The sequence below is a fragment of the Perognathus longimembris genome, chromosome 20 (genome assembly GCF_023159225.1).
Source record: "Perognathus longimembris pacificus isolate PPM17 chromosome 20, ASM2315922v1, whole genome shotgun sequence".
In the NCBI taxonomy this organism is placed as follows: Eukaryota; Metazoa; Chordata; class Mammalia; order Rodentia; family Heteromyidae; genus Perognathus; species Perognathus longimembris.
The window spans coordinates 45,472,191-45,499,651 of record NC_063180.1 but is presented as its reverse complement, the minus strand read 5'-3'; the positions used below and the strand labels follow the sequence as shown (position 1 = coordinate 45,499,651).

Genomic DNA, 27,461 nt, shown 5'->3' with positions numbered 1-27,461 from the left:
GGTGTCGGGGCGCTGGGGAGGTCTCGGCAGTCGCACGGTGGGCGCCGGCTAGCCATCTTCCTTCGGGGGCGTGTACCAGCCTGGAAGGGAACGGAAGGGGGGGTGTCAGGCGGCGGGTGGGGAGGAGTCGCGGAGCGGCACAGCTTCGGGGCTCCCTGCCCTGCATCTCAACGTGGGGAGAGAACTGGGTGCCAGCAGCTCCCGCCCGCCGTCCCAGCTACTCAGGAGGCTGAGATCCGAGGATGGCGGTTCAAAGCCAGCCCGGGCAGGGAAGGCCGTGAGCTGCTCATCTCCAAGGAGCCACCAGAGAACCCAGAAGTGGCGCCGCGGCTCAGGTGGCACAGCGCCAGCCTGGAGATGAAGAGCTCAGGGACGGCGCCCGGGCCCCGAGCTCGAGTCCCAGGACCGCCACCACCGCCACCACCACCCCCACACCGCCGTGGCCTTCTGGGCTGAGCTCTCCGCACATGTCAAGACCACCACCCGTGTGACAAAGGCATACAGTGCCACCTGTCAGTTAAAAATAAAAACAAGAGAGCTGGGAATATGGCCTAGTGGCAAGAGTGCTTGCCTCCTACACATGAAGCTCTCGGTTCGATTCCCCAGCGCCACATCTATGGAAAACAGCCAGAAGGGGCGCTGTGGCTCAGGTGGCAGAGTGCTAGCCTTGAGCAAAAAGAAGCCAGGGACAGTGCTCAGGCCCTGAGTCCAAGCCCAGGACTGGCCAAAAAAATAAAAAATAAAAATAAAAACGAGGGCTGAGAGCGGGGCTTAGCAGAAGAGTCTTGCCTAGCATGCACAAGGCTCTGGGTTCGATTCCTCAGTGCCAGAAGTGGTGTGCTGTGGCTCAAGGTAGAGCAAAAAGAGCTCAGGGACAGTGCTCAGGCCCTGAGTTCAAGCCCAAGGACTGATTCTAAGTTGTATAAGATATTATCGAAATGAAGAAAAATTTAAACCCAGAGGTAGCTCTTCTGTTTCTCAGCCCGCCACTCCGCGAGCCCTGCTAAGCTTACACACTGCCCTCTCGCACGTGCAGCTTCTGTGAATGGCGGTTACAATGTCTGACTTAAGAAAGGAGAAGGAGCCGGGCACGCTGGCTCACGCCTGTCATCCTAACTGCTCTGGAGGCTGAGCTCGGAGGGTCACAGTTTGAAGCCAGCCTGGGCAGAAAAGTCCAGGAGACTAATCTCTCATAAACTACTTAGAAAAAGGCAGAAATGGTGCCGTGGCTCAAGTGGTAGAACGCTAGCTGTCTCGACAATGAGAGCACAGAGAGGCTCAGGGACAGTGCCCAGGCGGAGTTCAAGCCCCAGGACCTGCAAAAAAGACAGACAGGCAGGCAGACAGACAGACAGACAGAATGAAGGAGGGAGAGAGGGGAGGCGGGCGGGCGCGGCACCAGGGGCTCACACCCGCCACCCTAGCTCTTCAGGAGACACAGATGGGAGGATGTTGGTTTGAGGCAGGACGGGCGGGAGGTCCCTGAGACGCTCCTCTCCCTGGAGCCGCCACACAGCCGGAAGTGGCGCTGTGGCTCAAGGGGTCGAGCGCCGGCCTTGAGCAGAGAAGCTGGGGACGGCGCCGCGTAAGCAGGGCAAGGAAGCAGCGGTGACTGTGCGCAAGCGTGCGGCAGCACGTGGCCCTGGGCGGAGCTTGGGGGTGAGCGCCCCCCGAGGGGCGGCCCGGAGGGACGGCCGGCCTGCTCCCCGGGACGCAGCGGGCCGCCCTGGCGCCCGGCTACAGCGGCGGGGCGCGCTTGCCCGCCCGGCTCCCACCTTTGGCCGCGGTGGGCCAGAGGCATCGCAGGCTACCGGACTCCCCTTCCACCAAGCACGCGGGGAACCCCGCACCCCGTCCAGGCCACGAGCCCGATGGGAGGCACGTTAAGGAAGGGTATTCTGCCGCGAGGGATGGAATGAAACTGCGAGGGGCAGCACAGAACCCGGGTCCTGACGCTGCCGTGCGGACCCCAGCGCGTATTTGGGGGGGAGGTGATACTTCACTGAACTGAGGGGCGCCGTCCTGGCGCAGGCTGGTGCTGCACTGCTGAGCCACAGCTTTTCACCCTGGCTGTTTTGGGGACAGGGTCCCCCTCCCCCTCCTGCCTGGCCGGTGACGGAGGCCCGCCGCCACGCCCAGCGTCTCGGGCTGTGCTTTCCTAGGCTGGCCGGGGCCCCGCTGGAGCCGGGGGGGCCCGGCCTCCGTCCCCGGGGGGCCAGGGTCCTGGCGCCGGCACGGGCGGGCAGAGGCGGCAGCCGCGCCGGCGCCACGTACCGTTCTTCTCGTGGATCTGCACGATGGAGTTGTAGGACTGCTGGGCTCGGGCGAGGTTATACTGATTCTGAAAGAGAAGGGCACAGACTCAATCGCCCGGGCAAAGCAGGCCAGGCGCGCGGCACGGCAGGCTACGGACGCTCAGGAGGGGGAGCGCCCGGGGGCTCAACACCGCCGCGCCTGAAGCCCCCCGGGCCACGCTCGTCACTACAGGAGCAGAAAGCAAAACCACGCTCGTCACTACAGGAGCAGGAAGCAAAACCACGCAAAACCACGCTCGTCACTACAGGAGCAGAAAGCAAAACCACGCTCGTCACTACAGGAGCAGGAAGCAAAACCACGCCCGTCACTACAGGAGCAGGAAGCAAAACCACGCTCGTCACTACAGGAGCGGAAAGCAAAACCACGCTCGTCACTACAGGAGCGGAAAGCAAAACCACGCAAAACCACGCCCGTCACTACAGGAGCAGAAAGCAAAACCACGCTCGTCACTACAGGAGCAGGAAGCAAAACCACGCTCGTCACTACAGGAGCAGGAAGCAAAACCTGGGCTTTGATAGGAATCGGCTCGCTCCTCTAGCCCTCCGCCCCGGGACAGTGGCCCCCTCGCGGGGACGACAGGAAGTGGCCGTGGCCTCCGGGGAGGGTGCGGTGCGGGGGTCTCCGCGCATTAGCCAGGGCAGCGCCGCCTCTCCGGAAGCCTCCGGCACACTGGCAGATAGTGGCAGGTGCCCTGCTTCGCTCGGGGCGGGGCGGATCCCGGGCGGTGCGTGAGGGTCTTTAGAAGCCAACCCGTACCTTATTCGCCCCGAACTGCACCCGGGCCTTGCCCTTGACCAGGGTGGCGTTGATCTGCATGATGACGGACTCGATGGAGTAGGCGCTGCTCCAGCCCTGCGGGGAGGGGGAGGGGAAGCGCGGCGCCGCTGAAACGGTCCACACCGCAAGACCCGGCGGCTCCCGGAGCAGGCGGCCCCCCTCAGGGTCACGGGGTGCGAGGATGGCTCCGTTACCTGCTTGGTGAGAAGCTCCATGCACAGTGCGCCTCCTCCCAACACGTACCTGCAAGACACGGGGACTCGGCTCGCCACGCACGCCGCACCCTGCGCGGGGCCACCAGACACGGCCGGCGGGGCTGCCCGGCCGCCAACACGGCCCGCCACGCCACCCGACCCACGACCACGCCACCCGGCCCGCCACGCCACCCGACCCACGACCACGCCACCCGACCCACGACCACGCCACCCGGCCCGCCACGCCACCCAGCCCGCCACCCGACCCACGACCACGCCACCCGACCCACGACCATGCCACCCGACCCACGACCACGCCACCCGGCCCGCCAGGCCACCCGACCCACGACCACGCCACCCGACCCACGACCACGCCACCCGGCCCGCCACGTCACGTGACCCGCCAGGCCACATGACCCACAACCATGCCACCCGGCCCGCCACGTCACATGACCTGCCAGGCCACAGGGCCCGCCACGCCACATGACCCACCGGGCTTCTTGGTAATGGAATCTCTCCTGACTCACAAGATGTGACAAACTAAGAACTCAGTCAGGTGCCGGCGGCCCCCGCCCGTCATCCCGGCCACTCGGGGCTGAGATCTGAGGATCGCGGTTCAAAGCCCGCCTGGGCAGGAGAGTCCCTGAGGCTCTCCCTCCAGTGAGCCTCCAGAGCGGGAAGTGGAGTGTGGTCCCCGCGGCAGAGCGCCGGCCTGGAGCAGGAAGCTCAGGGGCGGAGCCCAGGCCCCGCACCAGCGCACAGAAACCAACGCAACCGAAGAGCTCAGTCCCACGCCTCGCCTCGCCGACGGGGCGGCCCGGGGCCCCACACCCCCGCACCGGGCACGGGGCTGCGGGGGCCTCCAGGACACCCAGCCCCCTCCAGGCCTCCCCACTGCCGAGGCTCCCAAGTCAACGTCGACAGCAAGCGTCCGCCTTTCCTCCTGCCTCAAACAAAACACGCGGCTGCCACGCACCCACGCGGCACCGCGGCTCACGGTGTGTCTGGACGGACGGACGGCGGGTGTGCGAGCCGGCTCCCCGCCACTCCGTTCCCGTTCCCAGCGCTCCCGTGACAGGCGGAGCCACGGCGCTGCGGAGGACGCAGGGCCATCGCTGAAGGGCACACCCGAGACAGGCTTCCAGAACCTTCCGGAAGGAGGGAGGGGTGCAGCCCGGACGCTGACTATAGAAATGCACTTAACGTGCCCTCTAAGAGGGTAGATGGCATCATAAGGTTTCGTTTGTAAAAAGCTAGTTTTATTTACTAGGTTGACTACAATGAGAGAAAGAAACAGGGTAGGAGACGCACAAGAAACAAAACAGAGCGTGTGAACAGAGAGGACACGCCGCTGCTGCGGGGCGGGGCGGGGCGGGGCTCGCTTGGAAACCAGCAGGGAGGACGAAGCCAGGCCTGCCCCGCACACAGGGCTCGGGCCGTCCCCGCAGCCCCGGCCTGGCCGGCGTCACCGAGTGTGGGCAGCCTGGACCCCCCCCAGCCGCCAGGCAGGCCCTCCAGATGCAAGGCCTCAGTGGGGGTGGCCTCTAAGACACTCCCCCCTTCTGTCCCTCCCCCCTCCCGGCTGGGTTAACTGACACCCCCTCCCCCACTGCGGGACACAGGTGCCCACGCGGCAGAGATGGGCACGGAGAGCCGGGGACCCCCCTCCCCCACCCCCTCCCCCACTGCGGGACACAGGTGCCCACGTGGCAGAGATGGGGACGGAGAGCCGGGGACCCCCCTCCCCCACCCCCTCCCCCACTGCGGGACACAGGTGCCCACGCGGCAGAGATGGGCACAAAGAGCCGGGGACCCCCCCCTCCCCCACCCCCTCCCCCACCCCCCTCCCCCACTGCGGGACACAGGTGCCCACGCGGCAGAGATGGGCACAAAGAGCCAGGGACCCCCCCTCCCCCACCCCCTCCCCCACCCCCTCCCCCACTGCGGGACACAGGTGCCCACGCGGCGAAGATGGGCACGGAGAGCCGGGGACCCCCCTCCCCCACCCCCTCCCCCACTGCAGGACACAGGTGCCCACAGATGGGCACGGAGAGCCGGGACCCTCCCACCCCTCCCCCACTGCGGGACACAGGTGCCCACAGATGGGCACGGAGAGCCGGGACCCTCCCACCCCTCCCCCACCCCCTCCCCCACTGCGAGACACAGGTGCCCACGCGGCAGAGATGGGCACGGAGAGCCGGGGACCCCCTCCCCCACCCCCTCCCCCACTGCGGGACACAGGTGCCCACGCGGCAGAGATGGGCACGGAGAGCCGGGACCCTGATGCTGTTTCAGGCCCCCATCCTTCTTTTGGGGGCACCTGGCGTCGCCCCTGAGCTTTTTTGCTACCACTTAAGCCCGAGCTCCACTTGCAGCGTTCTGGATGCTTCCTTGGAGAGGAGAGTCCTGCCAGGGCTGGCGTTGAACCTTGAAAGGATAGGCGTGGGCCACGGCGCGGCGCCCACCGTGGGTGCTTTGAACTTAAACGCCATTGTCACCATCATCAGAAGGACCCCACCTTTCGATGCGCATCACCACACCATGGTCCCCCACAAGCAGCCAAGCCCAGGAACATTCTGCGACTCCACGGCCCTTTACGAGAAGTGAGGGGAAACTGAGGAAAACCAGACCTGACAACTATGATCTGCAGAGGGAACTGGGGCTCCCGGGCAGGCGATTCCAGGGTGTTCGCAATGCCCGGCCCAGCCGAGCGCGGGCAAGCAAGGGTCAGAGCACGACGTCCCCGAAATCCCCAACCACAATTCCCGCTCGAGAAACACTCTTTTTATGAGACGATGGATGGAGGGTCGGTAGGTGGGCATTACACACACACACACACACACACGCACGCACGCACGCACGCAGACCCCGGTCTGGCCCTGAACTCGCCATCTTCTTGCCTCCATCTCCCAAGTACCAGGACTGCTGGCATGCGCCTCCACCCCGTCAAATCGCGGAGGGCTTGGTTGGTGTTGGATGGGGGGCCTGGGCGCTGCCCCTGAGCTGCTTTTACTCACGGCTACCACCTGACCACTTGAGCCACAGCGCCACATCTACTTTTTGTTTTGTTTTGTAATTTATGACAGATAAAAGAGTTTCACGGACTTTCCTGCCTAGGCTTGGCTTTGAACCAGGACCCTCAGATCTCAGTCTCCTGAGCAGCCAGGATGGCCGGCGTGAGCTACCAGTGCCTAGTGACACTCCATTTTTAAATGATAAGCATACAAGTAGGAACCACTGGAAACTGCCAGGAACAAATCAACGGTTCATAGCAATGACTCTGACAACGGGCCCCAAACCCAGCCCTGAATACGCGCCCGCCACCATTGAACTGGCTCTCCTCGTGATTCCGATGCACACTTAACATCTGAAAGAAAATTAATCACTTCAACTTACCCTCCGGAGAGGACGGGAAAGACCACTCGAACAAAGGGAGGATCGAATGGGAAGTTATCCTAGAAAGCACAAGTTTCATTCATTTTAGGAACACCCTCAACATTGTACTATGGAGCGGATTTTAAAATAACCTAGAAAGCGGGGCTGGGGATATAGCCTAGTGGCAAGAGTGCCTGCCTCGGATACACGAGGCCCTGGGTTCGATTCCCCACCACCACATATACAGAAAACGGCCAGAAGCGGTGCTGTGGCTCAAGTGGCAGAGTGCTAGCCTTGAGCGGGAAGAAGCCAGGGACAGTGCTCAGGCCCTGAGTCCAAGGCCCAGGACTGGCCAAAAAAAAAAAAAAAGAGTGGAGGCTTCTCAGACGAAAAGCACAGTCCCTTCCCGAGCTCTGGGGGCGTCCGGCTCGAGGGGTTCAGCTGTTGATCGTCCGCCTGGGCTTTTCATGAGCTACCCCACAAGAGTCAGCCAGAGTGAACCGGCGACCTCAGCCAGCAGATGCCACTTGCGCTCGCCGAAGACAGCAGCCGACAGAACAGGGACAGTGGGAGAGGAAACACGGACTTCTGGGCTATTTCAAGAAGGTGGTGGGGGGGCTGGGGATATAGCCTAGTGGCAAGAGTGCCTGCCTCGGATACACGAGGCCCTAGGTTTGATTCCCCAGCACCACATATACAGAAAACGGCCAGAAGCGGCGCTGTGGCTCAAGTGGCAGAGTGCTAGCCTTGAGCAAAAGGAAGCCAGGGACAGTGCTCAGGCCCTGAGTCCAAGCCCCAGGACTGGCCAAAAAAAAAAAAAAAAAAAAAAGAAGGTGGTGGTGGGGCGGCGGCCGCAGGAGGCAGAGGTGGGAGGACCCGGGTTCAAGACCAGCGGGGGCGAGAAAAGCCAGCCACACTACCTCAAAAAACAAACCGACCCGAGCGGCCATCTTGTGCAGAAATGCAAGAGTCCAGATAGCAAATGAGCTAAAGCACGAAGGAATGAGGGTATGGTTCCAACGGCCCCAAGTTCAAATCCCAGAACTGAAAAACCATTCACCTCTCCTGATGCACACAGCTACGGCCTGCTTTATGAACACTACATGCTCCATGTCATTGGAACAGGGGCTTTGGGGTATAGTAAACAGTGCTATCCTGGATACACCTGTCTGTGTGTCTGTGTGCGTGTGTGTGTGCGTATCTAGATAGACACCGCTATTATACACACATGCAGGCCTGTGTGTGTGTGCTGGCACTCGGTTGGGGGAAGTTCTGATCTATCGGATGTGCGGATAATGCCCAGCTCTCTTCCAAAGCCGCTGGCAGAAGGACACGCTCGCGTTCGAGGCCGTCAATCCCCTTCCCACTGCTCACCTTGAAAGAGAAGCAGAGCAGAATGTGTTCGATGCCTTCTTTTTCCTTGAGGATCTGAAGGTCGCTGTGCAGAGGGCTGTCGGGGTCGACCCTAGGACGGCAAAACACAAGCCCGTTCAGGCCGGCGAGCCGGGGGCTCCACAGCCCAGGAGCGCCTGCCGCCCGCCACCGGGCCGCACCCGCAACGCCCGCGCCCGCAAGCTGCGGGTCAGCATCCTTCCAAAACCAGACACGTGAAAAACGGGAAACGCAACCACGCTTCCAAACACTGCGCGCCCCGCAGAAAAGCGGGGCGCCCCGCACGAGCGCGGCCGCACAGGCAGGCGCCACCCAGGGGGCCCCAGTCCCGGGCACGCCCCGCGGCGGCAGCCAGGCCTCAGCCAGAGCTCAAGCCGCTGGGCGCTGGGCTCCGGGACCGAGTTGAGAGCCAGGGCCGGCAGCAAGGTGGGCGAGACTCATCTCCAATGAAGCTGCCAAAGCCACGCGTGGAGGGGGCTCTGCAGCGCCAGTGCAAGCCGGGAGAGGGGAGGGGAAGAGAGGAGGAAAGAAGGGGGAGGGAGAGGGAGGGGAGGGGGGGAGGGCTGGTTTTAATAACCCCAGAAGGATTTCCACAGGAACCCGGGGCGGGGGACGGGGCCCGTGTGGCCGGGGGCGGGGCCCGGGCAGTGTGGCAGGGGGCGGGGCCCGGGCAGTGTGGCCGGGGGCGGGGCCTGGGCAGTGTGGCCGGGGGCGGGGCCCGGGCAGTGTGGCAGGGGGCGGGGCCCGGGCAGTGTGGCAGGGGACGGGGCCCGGGCAGTGTGGCAGGGGCGGGACCCGGGGCGCAGGGGGCGGGGCCCGGGGCGCAGAGGGCGGGGCCCGGGGCAGTGTGGCCGGGGGCGGGGCCCGGGCAGTGTGGCAGGGGGCGGGGCCCGGATGGCAGGGGGCGGGGCCCGGGGCGCCGGCTCACTTGCGCAGCTTCACGTGCCAGTTGTACAGGCTGTCGTTGATGAGCTCCACCGAGTAGGCCCCTGTGCAGACACGCGCGTCACTCCCGTCGCCCCCGCCTGCTCCGGCCCGCTGCTCCGGCCCGCGGCCGGGAACCTCCCGCCCCGTGCCTGCCTATTCGCCCTCGCTAATGTCAACACCGCAGAGACAAATCCGCCTCCAAGCGCTCAGCTCCAGGAGCCCACGCTTTGGGCCTTGAACTCGGGGCCGGGCGCCGCCCCGGCTTCTTCGGCTCCAGGCCGGCACCCTGCCGCCTGAGCCCCTCTGGCCTGTTCTGTGTGCGGAGCTGAGGCGGGGAACCCGGGGCTGGGTGCGGGCCAGGCCGGCCTCCGCCCCCGCCCCGGCCTCCGCCCCCGGCCTCCGCCTCCGCCCCCGGCCCCGGCCCCATCCCCGCTTCCACAGAGGAGCCACTCGAGTTCCCACGCAGAAAGCTATCGGGACAGCCGGCGGGCCCATCCTGCATTCTTGGATGGGTTGTCACTGCTTTTATGCGATTCTAATACCTTTACTCCATCACCCGAAGCAGGTGTGACTGTGTCACGATGCTATTTTTCCAAACAAGCTCAACAAGTTAACCGCTATTGAAGGTCTCACGATACCGACTGTCACCGGGGAGAAAGAACCAGAAGCATGACCCATCCCACCCAGTGAGAGCTGATGACGCTGGTTTGTCTTTTAATCAACTTAGCAGTGCTTCTTTTCCTTATCCAATGAATTAGACTCACCTTATCCCACAAAACAGCATTACTCATACTTTTGCCAGGAGATAAAAATCATGGACATTAAATCCCAATCAAAAAGAAGTGTGAGACACACGCACACACAGATACACACACTACATATGTGGGAGATATCAATACAATTTACTTAAAAAACCCGAAAAAACAAACTCATCTCATTCTACCTCCTGTATCTTCTGGAACACTCTATCCAGTTCCATAATAAGAAAGGACACTCCCAGGAGGGCACAAGAGCCCAGTGCCCCTTACCTGACTTGTAGCTCTGCGATCGGTATATGTCCCTGAGTTCTTTCATGAGTCTATCTGAGGCTTGCACTGAACCGCACACTGCACCCTGAAACAAGAGACTTGGGGTTGACAAAGTCCACTGAGGCAAGAACAGAAAGAGTTAAGGTATTTACATCGGTTAGCCATAAAAGTTTACAATGACTTTGTGAAACCAGAGCAGCACTCAACCTCAAGAAGGCAAAACAGGGCGGGCCCGGGTGCGCACGCCTGTAATCCCAGCCCCTGGGGAGCTGCGATGGGGGACCCCGGGCGCAGGCCTGTAATCCCAGCCCCTCGGGAGCTGAGATGGGGGACCCCGGGCGCACGCCTGTAATCCCAGCCCCTGGGGAGCTGCGATGGGGGACCCCGGGCGCACGCCTGTAATCCCAGCCCCTGGGGAGCTGCGATGGGGGACCCCGGGCGCACGCCTGTAATCCCAGCCCCTGGGGAGCTGAGATGGGGGACCCCGGGCGCACGCCTGTAATCCCAGCCCCTGGGGAGCTGCGATGGGGGACCCCGGGCGCACGCCTGTAATCCCAGCCCCTGGGGAGCTGCGATGGGGGACCCCGGTGGCCCGGGCCCTGGCTCAGACCCCTCGTCCTGACATCCTCACCGACAAGGTTCCTTCTGGCTGATCCCGGCAGGACAAAGCACAGGCCCGCCTCAGAGGGGCGAGGGGGAGGGCGGAGGGCGGGAGGCCTGCCTGGGCACCAGGCCCACCCCCGGGAGGGAAAGGGGTCATAGCTGGCTTGGCGGCTGGCTTCTGCTTTGGGTTTCAGAGGAGCTGGTGACTCACAAGGGCCGAGGTGACGGGTGTGGACGGTCCGTCTCCACCCCCCCACCCCCCCCACCTGCACCGCCCCCTTCCTACCCCACCCCTCCCTCCTGCTGGGGCTTGCGCTCTGGCTCGGCCCCTCAACCCTCCTGCTTTCTACCCTACTGGAGCTGCAGATTTCTAGGCACGAGCCACCAGCTCCAGACCGATGGGAGTCCTAACGAGATGCCCAGAGTCACACTCACACACACACAGACACACACACACACACACATCGGGGCTCGAGACTCCCACCCACTTACATTTAAGTGGTCTTGCCTTTGAGTTTTCCTAATTTTCTCTAATATTGCTAAATTTTCTTTTTCAATTCCTTCATCCTCTGCCATTTTCCCATTTCTAAGCTCTTCTTCCTTCATCTCATAGTGATCCAAGTCTTCGATATCCTGCAAAAAGAGGGAAACCATCGGCTTGTTCACGTGACTTTATACGTTCTTTATTTGTTTTTTTAACTGTATTTTTTTGTCTTTTCTTTTTTGGTCCTGGGGATCGAACCCAGGACATTGCACTTGCTAGGCAAGCGCTTTGCCACTGAGCTACATCCCAGCCCACTTTTCTTGACTGAAGAGAAAGGGCACAGGAACAGGGACGGGGAACTTCTACACTGAGCCTTCGCTGTTTCTGCCCTCTAGCTGCTATCTCAATTCTCTTGCTTGGATCCTCCAGGTCGCTCACGTGTTTAGACACCACCTCATTTATTTCACTTTGTGGGTTTACTGAGCTTTCTTTCTTCCTCCACTGGGAAGTCACTGATTTCTTGAGGGTGGCCTGGTCCTTGTTTCTGTATGAATTCAGAGATTTCTCGCTGAGATATATATCTGGGGCAAAGATTTGGTGGAGATTTCAGCCACCCGCCAGCTTTCAGCTGGAGATTGCTTGTGCACGACTTGAGTGGATAATGTCTGGATTGTGGTATAATTACCTTATATTCTAAAATTCAGCGCCCCCCCCCATCCCTTCCCCAGTCAGGGAGAGGGTGCAGCTGGCTCCTCAGTGCGTTCTGCCTGCTAGGCAGGCACTGTCCAAGTCTTGGGGCAAGCTGTCACTCCTGTTCTGGTTCTGGTTCTCTTGCTCGTTCTCACTTGCCTGGTCTCTTCTTCAACACTGTCATGACCCACAACACCAAAGTGGCAGACAGACAGGTCTAGTCCTCCATCGGCCAGCAAAGGATCGGGGGAAAAGCCCTGGGGTGACACTCAGCCAACCGAGGGAACCGAGGGCGCCCCCCCCTCTGCCCCCCGCAACACCGGCGCTACGCACACACAGGCCAAAGCAGCGGTGTGGCAGCCCTAATTCTTCCAACTTACTTTTACTTCAGCTCGACTATGAAATGTGAATAGAATGTTTTGGGTCTGGGCGCTGTCCCTGGGCTCTTCAGCTCAAGGCTAGCCGCTTCCACGTAAATAAAATTGGAATGCTAATTGTTGTGAAGAGCTCTTATTTTCTGGAAAATCAAACCCACAGAGGTCAAAGGGTTATCATTAGCTAGAGGAAGAGCAGGGATTCAGAAGTCAGATACCTTTCCATCTGCTCTTCCCCAAGCACATTAGCGACAAGGAGACAGGAGCGGCGGCGGCTCCCCCGGCATCCGGCTACTCGGGAGGCTGCGCGCTGAGGATCGCGGTTCTAAGCCACCTCAGGCAGGAGAGCCCACGAGACCCTCATCCCCCGGAAGCTACTGAGAAAAAGCTACAAGGACAGCAAGCAGGCCCTGAGTTCAAACCCCAGGAGAGGAAGATGTCTGTCAACTGTGACTGCTACATAAATACCTACTTCCGCCATCTCCTCCTCCTCCTCCTCTTCTGAGGGCTCCTCTTCCGGTGCTCCATTCTGAAACAGAAAACAGCTGCCAGGGCTACACGCCAGCCACACGCCACGGTGCACGCCGTCCACGCCACCACAGTGCACGCCGCCTACGCACCACTATACACGCCAGCCACACACCACGGTGCACGCCGTCCACACCACCACAGTGCACGCCGCCTACGCACCACTATACACGCCAGCCACACACCACGGTGCACGCCGTCCACACCACCACAGTGCACGCCGTCCACACGCCACTATACACGCCAGCCACACACCACGGTGCACGCCGTCCACACGCCACTATACACGCCAGCCACACACCACGGTGCACGCCGTCCACACGCCACTATACACGCCAGCCACACACCACGGTGCACGCCGTCCACGCCACCACAGTGCACGCCGTCCACACGCCACTATACACGCCAGCCACACACCACAGTGCACGCCGTCCACACGCCACCACAGTGCACGCCGCCTACGCACCACTATACACGCCAGCCACACACCACGGTGCACGCCGTCCACACGCCACTATACACGCCAGCCACACACCACGGTGCACGCCGTCCACACGCCACTATACACGCCAGCCACACACCACGGTGCACGACGTCCACGCCACCACAGTGCACGCCGTCCACACGCCACTATACACGCCAGCCACACACCACGGTGCACGCCGTCCACGCCACCACAGTGCACGCCGTCCACACGCCACTATACACGCCAGCCACACACCACAGTGCACGCCGTCCACACGCCACCACAGTGCACGCCGCCTACGCACCACTATACACGCCAGCCACACACCACGGTGCACGCCGTCCACACGCCACTATACACGCCAGCCACACACCACGGTGCACGCCGTCCACACGCCACTATACACGCCAGCCACACACCACGGTGCACGACGTCCACGCCACCACAGTGCACGCCGTCCACACGCCACTATACACGCCAGCCACACACCACGGTGCACGCCGTCCACACACCACAGTGCACGCCGTCCACGCCACCAGTGCACGCCGTCCACACACCACAGTGCACACCGTCCACACGCCACTATACACGCCAGCCACACACCACGGTGCACGCCGTCCACACGCCACAGTGCACACCGTCCACACGCCACTATACACGCCAGCCACACACCACAGTGCACGCCGTCCACACGCCACTATACACGCCAGCCACACACCACGGTGCACGCCGTCCACACGCCACTATACACGCCAGCCACACACCACGGTGCACGCCGTCCACGCCACCAGTGCACGCCGTCCACACACCACGGTGCACGCCGTCCACACCAGTGCACGCCGTCCACACACCACGGTGCACGCCGTCCACGCACCACGGTGCACGCCGTCCACACCACAGTGCACGCCGTCCACGCACCACAGTAGACCAGAAGCTGCTCGCAAAGCTTGGGGACCAGCTGTGAACCACCCACTGCAGCGCGGCTGGCGGCGGCCTGCTGAAAGCTGAACACTTACTTTTAACTCCAGATAACACCTGCCAGCTTCTTAAGAAGGAATCTACCTGCTCGCACTGCTGTGGTTTCCTTTGTTTTCTGCCTCAGTCCTGGGGCTTGAACTCAAGGTCTGGATGCTGCTGCCCTTGAGCTTTTTTCACTCAAAGCTGGCACTCTACCACTTAAACCACAGCTTCACTCCTAGCTTTTTTTGTGGTCAAATGGAAATAAGAGTCTCTTGGCCTTTCCTGCCCAGGCTGGCTTTGAACCATGAGCCTCGGATCTCAGCTTCCTGAGTAGCTGGGAGGACAGGCGGGAGCCCCTGCTGCCTGGCAAGAATCATCCTACATAACTCAAAGTAATAGATGCCTTAGGAATAAAGGCTACTTGTCATATATTAAGAAAAGTGAAGACACTTTAAACAATTTAAAAATATGAAAATTTTACTCATATAGTTACATAGCTCTGTTTATAATGAACACGCCAAACTGACCCCTGAAATGTCAACCTTTTATTTGGGGGGGTGGGGAAGCGCTGGTTCTAGCACTTGAACTCAGGGCCTGAGCAGTCTCTGAGCCTCTCTGTGCTCAAGGCTAGCACTCTGCCACGTGAGCCACAGCACCACTTCTGGCTTTTTCAGTGTATGTGGTGCTGAGGAATCGAACTCAGGGCTTCATGCATGCTAGGCGAGCGCTCCACCACTAGGCCACATTCCCAACCCAGGTATCAACCTTTTTGACTTGATATGCATTAATCTTTACATTTTTAAAACTCAGACATGTGATAAAGGAACAGAAGCTTTGTAAAACTAAATGAAAATATGCTGGGTGCTGGTAGTTCACACTGGGAGTCCTAACTCCTCAAGAGGCTAAGATCTGAGGATCACAGTTCAAAGCCAGCCCCTACAGAAAAGTCCACGAGACTCTTGTCTCCAATTAAGCAGCAACAAGCCAGAAATGAAGCTGTGGTTCAACGGGCAGAGTACCAGCCTTGAGAGAGAAGGCTAACGAACAGTGCCCTGGCCCAGAGTTTAAGCCCCAGTAGCCCTCCCTCCCTCCCCCCCCCCAAAAAAAAGCTGAAAATAATCATCACAGTCAAGAGTCCATTTTCTTTTTGAAAATATGCTATCTACCACCAGCCATGGCTCCACAGAACTCAACTCGCTGCAGATGAACCACAACGCTGATGGGCTTCAGGAGAAGCTTTCACGTCCAGCTGCGGCAGCTTCCGGAACACAACAAGCCCAGGAGACGCTGGTCATTGCGGGAAAAGCCGGGAGTGGCGCTGTGGCCCAGGCAGCAGAGCGCTGGCCTTGAGCAAAAGCTGCTCAGGTCAACGCCCAGGACCAGAGTTCAAGCCCCAGGACTGGCACAAAAAAAAAAAAAAAGATTCTAGAGAGAGGAAAGGGAGAAACCAAGGCGGAAAGCAGAGCAGAGGGCCAGTGCCCCTCACAGAGCTGGATGACTATGTTCACGAAGATGAGCGTGAACAAGCCCTTCCCCATGGCTGAAGAACGAGAAAGGACGCGGGACACGTACGACAGGCGTCTAGACACTCGCTGTCCATTAAGCGCGCACACGGAGGAGGAAGGGCCCCCCCCCCCGCCCGCCCAGGGCTACTCAGGAGGCTGAGGCCTGAGGACCACGGTTCAGAGCCAGCCACGCACGCACGGCTGTGAGACTATCTCCAATTAACCACCAAAGAGCAAAATAAATCACAACCTCAAGAGAAGAGAAAAGAAATCCAGAAATAAAACCGTTATCATTCCCACTCCAACGACGCCCATTGCGGGAATGCAAGGTGATGCAGTGAGGGCACTTTGTTATCTAACCCAGAAACCATGTTCTACGTCCACCTAAGACGGCAGACGTCGTCCTGTAACACAAGGGGGGCAATCAACACCCAGGAGCCCGACACACGTGCACGCACGCGCACACGGGCACAGACATACACATGTACGCACGTCCGTGCACACCCAGATACAGGCACGGACACACAGGCACGCAGGTACACACAGGCACACACACGCACCCACACACGGGCATGCACCCACACACGTACACACACTCACACACCCAGGTACACGCACACGCACCCAGGTACACGCACACACACCCAGGTACACGCACACACACCCACACCCAGGTACACGCGCACACACCCAGGTACACGCGCACATACCCAGGTACACGCGCACACACCCAGGTACACACGCACACACCCAGGTACACGCGCACACACCCACACCCAGGCACAGAGTGACGAGGGGTCAGCCCACGGCGGAAGCAGATGATCGATCAGCAGGACCAAGACGCAAAGCCACTGTTGTGTGGGCTGTGGCTTCTCCACGCACGCGCATTCTCCCTTCCTCCTCGGGCTTCTCCTTGCAACACGCTCACTCGCACACAGCGGAGCGAGCTCTAAGCCAAGGATCCAGGAGGCCACGCGTTCCACTCCCGATCAGACAAGAGAGCCCCCGGAGTGACGGGGGCCTCCTCCCGGGCCCAGGGCCGCCGCCCCCCCCCCCCCGGGGGTGCCGGAGAGAGGGAGGGACCGCGGACCAAGACTCACCCCGGAAGACACTGCCAAGAAAAGGCTGTTCCGGAGCGAGGGTGGGAAGAGGGGCTTCAGGACAGGCGCAGGTGTAGGTGGGCTGAACCGTGGGGTGAACCGTGGGGTGGGGGGAGGGGCGGGGACATTCCCGATGCGTGGGAACCACGTTTGGGGCAGGTGGACTTCAGGTGAAGAGGGTGGGGAACACCGTGGAAACCAACACCCCAGGGTTGGGGGGCAGTGGGGCTCTCACGGAGACAGAAGCAGCTGCAGGGAAGGCCAAGGTTATTTCTAGGGCCTACCGACACTGACGCACAGCGACACCACAGGCACGCCCAAGCCTCGCGGCTCTAAGTGAAGTTGTGTGAGGATGGGGAGAGGAAGCATGGCGCCCGCGGGGCCCTTGGCTTCGGCGGCCGGCGGCGGCACGTTACCTGGCCCGCGGGGAGGGGCTCGTCCAGCATCTCCACGTCCAGGTGCTGGGGAAGGCGGTACAATCGGCAGAGCTCACAGATCAGCCACTTCAACTGCTGGCGAAGCTGCAAAACACACGGCAGAAAATAAGCGCCATGTCAGGAGCCCCCGGAAGACACTGGAGAACGCGCCGTCTACCGCACCAATCCGCGGGAGGCGGACGGCGCCTTTCCCGCGCCCGAGGCCTACAAGGACGGCGACAGTCTAAGGCGGTTTCAAGGGCTGCTAATATAATACTGTTTAAACAAGAGAACAAGAGAGCCAGGTGCCGGAGCCGACGTCTGTCCTCCCAGCTACTCAGGAGGCTGAGATCTGAGGATCGCGGTTCAAAGCCAGCCCTGGCAGGTTAAGCCTGTGAGACTCTCATCTCCAATCAACTTCCAGCACGTCGGAGGTGGCGCCGTGGCTCGGGTGGCAGAGTGCTGGCCTTGAGCGGGAAGAAGCCAGGGACGGTGCTCAGGCCCTGCTGAGTCCAAGCCCCAGGACTGGCAAAAAAAAAGAAAAAAGGTGGCGGCGGCGCAGTGGGCCGCAGGTGAGCAGCTCCGTGACCCCCTCCGTCCCACTCACACCCACAAACCAGGGCCACGCCGCGGGCTCACACGCGTGGCACACCGCAGGGGTTTCCAGCCGTGCTCGGGTCTGAGGTGGGGCGGGGGGGAGGGGGGGTCCCACAGCCTCGGCCAGGGGCCTGGGGGAGACGAGGGCAGGGGCCGGGTCAGGGAGGCCCTGCGGTCTCGCCATCCTCTGCTCGCCCACGTGCCACGGCCCCCACGGAAGCCAGCCACCATTTCCAAGCACTGCCTGCGTTCCACTGGCGGCTTCCTATCTCCAACCAGGGAGGAGCGCAGGTAGACCAGCGGGCGCCAGGGTTCACCGCGCTGCCCCGCGGCCGCTCCCCACGCCCGGCTCTGCACGCGCTCCGCGCTGCGCTCCACGCGAACCACAACCGATAGAACGACATTACCACTGCTTTTATTTAGCCAACTCTTTAGTGATGGACACTAGGTAATAAACGTTCCCACGAGGGCAGTCAGCTGTGAACGTGCTCCCCACGGGGCCGCGTGGGGGCTGGGCGGGCGCACTGGACAGGACAAGCGCATCAGCTTTAGTGCAACAAGGACGGCAGCACTCACGGCTTGTCTCTAGACGCTCGACTGTGAGAACCGGTCAGGGTCAAGGTGAACTCGGCCCGGGCGCGTCCCCCAGCTCCTCGGCTCAAGGCCGCCGCCCCACCCCCAGTGTTCTGACGGTTCATTGGAGATGAGCGTCTCACAGTTTCCTGCCCTGGCTGGCTTTGAACTGCGATCCTCAGATCTCAGCCTCCCGAGCAGCTGGGATGACAGACTTGAGCCACCAGGGCCCAGCCTGTTTGCTTTTCTTTGAGGAGCTGGGACAGTTCAGTGACAGGCACCTACCTGCCCAAAGACTTCCTCACGCTGGCTTCAATTCCCAGCACGAGGAAAAGAACAACAACAAAAAAAAAAAACTAAACAAACTTGAGAAACATTCCCTTGAGTTCCAGAACTAAATCCGGTGAGATTTTCACTAGCACTGCATTTGGATTATAAACTACGATGAAAACATGAACATAACTGAGCCTATTTATCACATGGAGCTCCCCACGCAGTAACTCAGAGTCCTAGTTTCTCATTCTGCTTAACAAAAGTTCATAATTTTCCTGATATAAACCCTGTACGTCTAAGCTTAGTCTAGATTTTCTTTTATTACAATTGTCCATACAATAAAAAACGATTATATTTTCTACTTGAAATTTGGAAACAGTCCTGTGATTGTTCCCCCCTGCCCCTTGCCAGTCCTGGGGTTTGAACTCAGGGCATGAGCGCTGTCCCTGGCTTCTTTCTTGCTCAAGGCTAGCACTCTGCCACCTGAGCCACAGCGCCACTGTCTTTCTCTGTGTATGTGGTGCTGAGGAGTCGAACCCAGGGCTTCAGGTATGCAAGGCAAGCACTCTACCACTAGGTCATGTTCCCAGCCCCTAAGACAGACTTTAACAGGCCACTTTGAGAACAGCTGGGGGGCCTGGCTCCATGGCACAGCACTTACTTGCCTAGTGGGCAGGAGCTGCTATGTGGTCACTTCCAGAACCACTAAAAAAACGTTTTCTCCAACTGGCTCCTTGACTTTTACAATCACAATGCCTCCAAATCAAATGATCTTTTTTTCTTGGTAATAACTTTATGACTTCATAGGAAATAACACAATAACATTCAAAAAGCTATTAAACTATATAAAATAGAACCATAGCTACTCAAACCTATATAAGGATATATATTTTATTAACAAGGAAAAAAAGGGAAGACAATAGGAAACAGTGGTCAGATGAGGTACGAGAATCATGGGAGATTTCAACTTTCTTTTTTGTCTTATTTATTAGTTTTCTCACAGTGGACACTTAGAAGTTTATTTACAAAGACATTTTTTTTCCATGTTCATCAAGTGGGAAAACATATACCTTTTCACAGTGACTTCCTCCTTTTATTTACCCAAGGCCCAATATGTTAAATGGAAAGCTTCAAAGGTAATTCCTAGTTTCACATACCTTTCTCTCTCTGTGTGTGTGTGTGTGTGTGTGTGTGTGTGTGTGTGTGTGTCGGTTCTGGGGCTTGAGCTCTGGGCACCATCCCTGAGCAACTTTTTGCTTGCTCCACCCCTCGAGGCACACCTCCACTTCCGGCTTGTCTGGCAGTTTACTGAGCCAGGCTTGAAACTGCGACCCCCCCAGACCCCAGCCACCTGAGTGGACCCCCCCAGACCCCAGCCACCTGAGTGGACCCCCCAGACCCCAGCCACCTGAGTGGACCCCCAGACCCCAGCCACCTGAGTGGATCCCCAGACCCCAGCCACCTGAGTGGATCCCCAGACCCCAGCCACCTGAGTGGATCCCCAGACCCCAGCCACCTGAGTGGACCCCCAGACCCCAGCCACCTGAGTGGATCCCCAGACCCCAGCCACCTGAGTGGACCCCCAGACCCTAGCCCCCTGAGTCGCCGGGATTGCAGCGGGAGCCAGCGGGAGCCGCAGGCACCGGGGGGTTCTTTTTCTCAGGGGTCCTGGGGACTGAGCTGAGCGCAGGGCTGCGCGGGGGATGGGCTGTTGCCAGGCTGACTTGGCTCAATGGTGAGAATGCAGGGGAAAGGAATCCCTAATTCCCCACCTACATCAAGGTTATGTGTGTGTGTATGTGTGTGTGCGCGCGCATGTGTACACGTGAGAGTGAGAGGAGAGACACCAGGCTTCAGGCAGAACTTGAATTTTAAAACAAGCAGCAAACTAAACAATCGCCTGGTTGTTAACCCCTCTGATATTATATTACCTCTTCACACTTAATTTCTATATATGATAAGAAAGGGAAAAAATAGTCTGGCTCCTTTTCTCACCGAATTGTTGCTCTTGTTTTCTTCTAGATGTTCCAAAACTGATGTTAGATTTGGGTCATCGGAGTCCACAAACCATATTGGGGAGGAAGATGGGTACGATTCCTGTGGCAGAGACAGAGGGTTAGACACACGGACACACACACCAACCTGGACATACAGCTAAGCCCAACCACCAAGGAACAGGGTAAGTGTGGAACCCTGTAACATTTACCAGGGGATACAAAGTAGCACAATAAAACAGGGAGGGCTGGGCCCTCCCTGGCCTCATGGCAAGAGTGCTTGCCTCGTATACATGAAGCCCTGGGTTTGATTCCCCAGCACCACATATATAGAAAATGGCCAGAAGGGGCGCTGTGGCTCAAGTGGCAGAGTGCTAGCCTTGAGCAAAAAGAAGCCAGGGACAGTGCTCAGGCCCTGAGTCCAAGGCCCAGAACTAGCACAAAACCTGAAAAAGCACAAAGGCTCCCACCCATCCATTCCCGGGTGGGTGGAGCCAGGCAAATGGAGTGGGGGGGCTCAAGTAGAGAGAGACGGACTCTGCCCCCAGGCTGTTTCAGAGACCCAGCAGGAACCCCCTGCCAGAATGATCTCCAGGAGCGTTGGCAGACCGCTGTCACAAAGGGGTGCGCCCCCCGCGGCGATAATGCTTCTCCTCAGCAGAGGTGACCTAACTCAGAAGCCCGAGAACCCGCTGGCCTGAGTACCTATCTGCTAGTATCCTTTTCCAGATCTAAGTTGCACAAAACACACCACCCAGCCAGGCACTGCGGCTCGTGCCTAGAATCCTAGCTGCTCAGGAGGCTGAGATCTGAGGACCGTGGCCCAGGCAGAAAAGCCCACGAGACTCTCATCTCCCGTGAGCTATCACGGAGCCAGAGCAGAGCTGTTGTGTAAAGCGGTACAGTGCCAGCCCTGAGCAAAAAAAACGTCAGGGGCAGTGGCTAGGCCCCGAGTTCAAGCCCCAGGACCAGCACGCGCCCACCCATGCACACACACGTGCACACACACCATGCACAGGGGAAGAGGCCTCCTCTTTCAAAGGGCACGAAGGCGTGGTCAGGACAGGCAGGCCCTCGGCCGGCGGGTGGAAGACACGGACTCCTTCTGCCCAAGGGCAGTGCGCTGTCTTCCGGGGCCCCCCAAGTCCACTTGGGGGGATGAGATCAGCACCGCCTGGCCGCCCACGAGAACGTGGTGAAGCATTTCCCAGTAAGACGCGGCGTCACCCCAGTGAGCCGGGAACGGCGTCAGTGCATGGCCGCGAGCGTACGCGCACGCGCACGCACACGCGCGCACACACACGCGCGCGCTCCCCAGGGCGCTCAGTATGAGCTGTGCTATTGTACCTCCATTGCCCGGTACTGTTTGACACAGAGCGGGCTCCGTGATTCCCTGAAGGTCTGAATCTCTCCCTCCTGGATGGACTTTTTTCTTTTGTGTGCTGGTCTCGGGGCTTGAACTCACTGCCCCTTTTTTGCTCAAGGCTGAGGCTCTACCACGTAAGCCACAGCTCCACTTCTGGCTTTTTGGTGGTTAATTGGAAATACGTCTCATGGACTTTCCTGCCTAGGCTGACTTCAAACCACCACCGTCGGCCCTCCGCCTTCTCCGTAGCGAGGGTGACGGGCGGGGGCCACCAGCATCCGCCTTACTTTGACGCAGGATCTTCTGATGCAGGAGAGACATTTTTGGATAGAATAAAGGCAAATCAACTACACAAAAATGTTCCACCAAAAGCCACTCCTGCAGAAAAAATGATTTACGTTATATAGACAACACAAGAATCAACTTTTCATTTACCAACTAATTTACTTTCTGAGGAAGATCTCTTTATTCCAATTCCCCGCCAAGCGTTCCCGGCTACCGCCAAGTCCATAAAAGGAGCGAGGGGGTTGCCAGGCTCTGCTAAGTATTTCCAAAGGACTAAGGAAAGAAGCCATAAAAATAAGCTGCACGTGTGTGTGTGTGTGTGTGCACTCATGCACGTGTGATCACACAACCACACAACTGTTAACACTGACTGGCAATTAGATATGTTTACCAAAAATGGAAAAACAACAGCTAAGTTTGCATCGCAGAACACCAAAGTAAGAAAGGCTCCTTGAGGTTCAAAAAGAGCGCTTCACAGTTACAAAGCCCGACAAAACCCAAGCTCCTGGGCGTGGGCAGGGCAGCTTCCATCCCGGCGGGGCGCTTCACCTCCGTCGGAGCCGGTGGCCGCGGGCGAGCTCGTGCGCCTTCCTGTGCCGGCGTGGCACGCTCTGCACTTCGGCCCCTTCCTAGGCAGCTGGTTTTCCAGGCAGTTCAGACTCGTGCTCACACAGGGAGCTAGTCAGTGGAGGGGCCGCACTAGCAGAGGCGGGGAGCCTGGTTTCTGCCCAAGGCCATCTCGATTTCAGGGCTCCACTTGAGAGCCGCATACAATGAGCAGTATGGACGGACGGCCATGGGCAGCCGACAGCGAGCACAGGAGACGTGTACCCAACACCGCCTCCCCCACCCCAGACACAGCCAAGACGCTTACCAAGCCACACAGAAAAAGCATACGACATAATTAGACATTATTAGACAAAAAAAAAAAACTTCAGAAGCCAGGCACCAGTGGCTCATGGCGGTAACGCCAGCCCCTCAGGAGGCTGAGAGCTGAGGATCCTGGTTTGAAGCCAGCCCCTGTGGGAAAGGCCATGAGACTCTCATCTCCGACTAACCACCAAAGCCAGAAGCGGCGCTGTGGCTCAAGGGGTAGAGCGCCAGCCTTGAGCACAAAAGCTCAGGACAGCTCACAGGCCCAGGGTTCAAGCCCCAGGACTGGCAAAGGGGCGGGGGATTCTGTTTTAGCAAAACTTAGAAAAACAGAAGCAGAGGGCTGGGAATGTAGCAGTAGAGTGCTCGCCTAGCAGGCATGAAGCCCTGGGTTCGATTCCTCAGCACCACATACACAGAAAAAGCTGGAAGCGGCGCTGTGGCTCAAGTGGTAGAGTGCTAGCCTTGAGCAAAAAGAAGCCAGGGACAGTGCTCAGGCCCTGAGTCCAAGGCCCAGGATCAGAAGAGAGAGAGAGAGAACGAGAGAAAACCAAAGCAGAGATAAATGGTTAAGAACTGAGGAAGGAAGGGGAGCCTTGCAGGGTGCAGGGCACCCAACCACACAAGAGACAAGTTGGGGTGACAGGGAGGGGGGAGGAGGGGCACTCCACACAGGAAAAACAGCTGAGCAAAATGAGCAGTGTCTTTACAGAATTACTCAGGTGCCATCCTTTCAAATGTTACAAGAATGAGGGGCTGAGAATATGGCCTAGTGGTAGAGTGCTCGCCTCATATACATGAAGCCCTGGGTTCCATTCCTCAGCACCACATATACAGATGAAAGCCAGAAGTGGCACTGTGGCTCAAGTGGCAGAGTGCTAGCCTTGAGCAAAAAGAAGCCAGGGACAGTGCTCAGGCCCTGAGTCCAAGGCCCAGGACTGGCAACAAAAACAAAACAAATCAAATGTTACAAGAATGAGGCTTAGCAAGCATGGAGAGACAAGGTTTAGCAAGTGGAAGAGATAACTATTTAGCTGTCTAAAGAGAAGCCACAGAAGATATCAAACTCATTAATTCTTTTAGTAAACTACAAGCTGTTTCAGAAAATCCCGGTAGAAGAAAGAGAAGGGGAAACACACACACCATAGAAGGTCCTGGTACTTGAAATGCAACACCATTTTTTCCCTGCTCTTTCCCTTTCAAGCAACGTAAATAAGCTGTGTAAGATTTCATCAAAACAGTCATCCATGCTTAGAGTCATTATCTCAGAGACACAGACTGAACTCTGAGTGATATGTGAGGAATCCTTTTCAAAATAATCCAAGATGGGGCAGGGGTGAAACAAGACTGGAAACACAGTGTTTCTCTCCTCTGTGCAACGGTTGCACGTTGGTGATGTTTTCCATAACAAAGTCAGCACACGCTCATACTAAGCGCCTACCACCACGATTATCTTCTCCTCATGTCTGTTGCAATTCACCAGTGGCTCCGTGTTAAGAGCTTCTGCAGACAGCACCCACACACGATCCCCCCAAGTCCAACTCAGCCTCTGCAGACAGCACCCACACACGATCCCCCCAAGTCCAACTCAGCCTCTGCAGACAGCACCCACACACGATCCCCCCCAAGTCCAATTCAGCCTCTGCAGACAGCACCCACACACGATCCCCCCAAGTCCAACTCAGCCTCTGCAGACAGCACCCCACACACGATCCCCCCCGATGCAGACAGCACCCACACACGATCCCCCCCAAGTCCAACTCAGCAGCGTCTCCACTCTTTGTGACAGGCCCTATCAGTGGCACCCTGGTTCTCCAGTGGTGGCTGCTGGTGATGTGGCTGAGATAACATGCCTGTATTCTTGGCATTAGAAATGCCAGCAGCCCAAACTGGATGCCCGTGGCTCCCGCCTGTCACCGTGGCTGCTCAGGAGATCTGAGGACCACGGTTCAAAGCCTCTCCACCTAGGAAAGTCCATGAGACTCGCTCATCTCCCAGTAGACCCCAAAAAACGGAAGTGGAGCTGTGGTTCAAGTGGTCTAACACCTAGTCCTGAGCAAAAATCGCTACCGGACAGCGTCCAGGTCCTGAGTTCAAGTCCCACCGCCCCGCCCCCCCACACACAAACGCAGAGTGATGACAGTAACAACCCCACCGGCAGGCGGCAGGAAGGAGGGAAAACTCTCCGCCACACAGGACGGCTCCGGGTCCAGGTGCGGACACACGGTCCCAGTGCACCGGAGCAACCCTGGGGCCCTCTGCCGACAAGTCCAGTCCAGTCTCCTCCAAACCCCTGCTGGCCTGAGGGGCCGCCCCGGCCGGCACAGGCCCCAGGCCATGGAGGCCGCCCAAGGCCCCAGGCCCCAGGCCCCAAGCCATCGTGGCCGCCCCAGGCCCCTGCACCCCACAGGCCTGGCCGTCCAGGCCCCAGGCCCTGGAGGCCGCCCAAGGCCCCAGGCCCCAAGCCATCGTGGCCGCCCAGGCCCCTGCACCCCACAGGCCTGGCCGTCCAGGCCCCAGGCCCCGGAGGCCGCCCAAGGCCCCAGGCCCCCAAGCCATCGTGGCCGCCCCAGGCCCCTGCTCCCCACAGGCCTGGCCGTCCAGGCCCCAGGCCCCGGAGGCCGCCCAAGGCCCCAGGCCCCAAGCCATCGTGGCCGCCCAGGCCCCTGCACCCCACAGGCCTGGCCGTCCAGGCCCCAGGCCCTGGAGGCCGCCCAAGGCCCCAACCAAGGCCCCAGCCCCGACCACGGGGCCAGGGCTTCTGCTCACCGCTTCCTGCTTTCCATATTAGGAAGAATCTCCGGCCCGGGCCCCTGCTTTCTCCAGCCGCGTCCTGACCTCGCTGGCCTCCGGCCGGCTCGAGGGGCCCAGCACGCGGCCCGGGCCCCCGCACCTCCGCAGGAAGGCCGGCCTGAGGCAGGCGGGGCCGGTGCCACGCGGGCGGTCGCGCCCCACCCCCACCCCCCACCCCCTGTGCACGGCCCGGGGCGCCGCGGCCACCACCCCGGCCTCGGGCCCATCGGCTCCACGCCGCGGCCGCGCCCACCAGCCACCGGGCTTCACAGTCCCCCCCCACCGGCCCGCTCCGTGGGAGGGGCCCGGGGACGCCCCGTCCGTCCCGGCAGGGACCCCCTTCCCGGCGTGGGTGCGCCCTCCAACACCAACTCTAACAACAAATGCACACGTGACCCCGCGAGTGACAACAGCCGGGGAAACTGAGGCCAGGGCGGAGGAAGGGGAGGAGCTGCCCGGGGCCCGGGCTCGCGCGGGGCGGCCCGCCCGCCGCACCCGTGGAAAGCACGGCGTGGCCATGGAGAGCAAGCGAGCCGGAGAGCTTCCGAGGGTGGGAAGCGCGAAACCGCGCGGGCCCCGAGGCGCGGCGGCCGGCTGCCCGGGCAACGGGCGCGGAGCGGGGCCGCCGGGGGCTGAAGAGCCCGGGCGGCGCCCGCCCCGCTCCCCACGCCCCGCCCCCGGGCCGGCGGCGGCCAATGGCGGCGCGGGGGCGTGGCCTCCCGCCCCGCTCCTCCCTCGCCCCGCCCCCCGGGCCGGCGGCGGCCAATGGCGGCGCGGGCGCGTGACCTCCGGGCCCGCCCGCGCCCCGCCCCCCGCGCGGCGGCGGCCAATGGCGGCGCGGGGGGCGCGGCCTCCCGCGGGGAGCGGGGGCGGCGCGGCGCGGCCCGGCGGCCGGGCGCCCCGGGCGGGGGACGCGGCCCCGGCCCCCTCACCGTGATGTTGCAGTGCAGCGTGAGCGGGCGCGGCGGGCGCGGGCTGCCGGGCGGCGGCGGCACCAGGAACTGGCAGTGCAGCTCGTCCAGCTTCCAGCTGACGATGCGGAACCGCTCGTGGCTCGGGTCGAAGATGGACGCCAGGCGCTTCAGCTCGGCCTTGAGCCCGGACACCGACATCTTCCCCTCATCTCCGGGAGGCGGGCGGCGGGCGGAGCGTCCGGCCTCGGCGGGCCGGCGCGGCGGCCGCCCCCGCGGGGCCCGGCCCGGGCCGCGTTCTCGGGGCTCCGCCTTGCCCGCGGCCGCGGCGGCCCGCGTCGGAGCGCGGCGGGGGAAAATGGCGGGGGGCGCGCGGCCTCCGCGAGCCGCGGCTGCCTTTGTAACCGACTCGGCCGGCGGGAGGCGCCGGCCCCCGCGGCTTAAAAGGGCGACCGCGACGCCGCCCCCGTCCGCGCCCTCGCCCGGGAAAGGGCTGCCCCCGGCCCCGCCCCGCCCCGCCGGAACGCCCGCCCCTCCGCGCGCGCGCGCGCGCCCCCGCCCGCCGCCCTCGGGAGCGCGCGCCCCGCCCCCCGCCCGTGACCTCCCCGCCGCCGCCCGGAGCCGGGCCGCGCGGGGCGGGGCCGCGGAGGGCTGAGCCCAC

General features: G+C 60.5%; 1 protein-coding gene across 1 annotated transcript; it reads right to left on the bottom strand.

Moving 5' to 3' along the window:
• On the bottom strand, positions 1-27,054 carry LOC125338963 (ubiquitin-conjugating enzyme E2 Q2). The gene is made up of 13 exons (XM_048329997.1): positions 26,822-27,054; positions 20,574-20,675; positions 17,136-17,240; positions 12,633-12,689; positions 11,105-11,245; positions 10,010-10,094; positions 8,983-9,043; positions 8,037-8,127; positions 6,684-6,742; positions 3,288-3,336; positions 3,073-3,168; positions 2,275-2,341; positions 1-80 (listed from the first exon to the last, which is right to left on the bottom strand). Exons 1-13 carry the CDS (start codon positions 26,999-27,001, stop codon positions 49-51), a joined length of 1,125 nt encoding a protein of 374 aa, XP_048185954.1. The 5' UTR covers positions 27,002-27,054; the 3' UTR covers positions 1-48.
• Between the last annotated feature and the right edge of the window lie 407 nt (positions 27,055-27,461).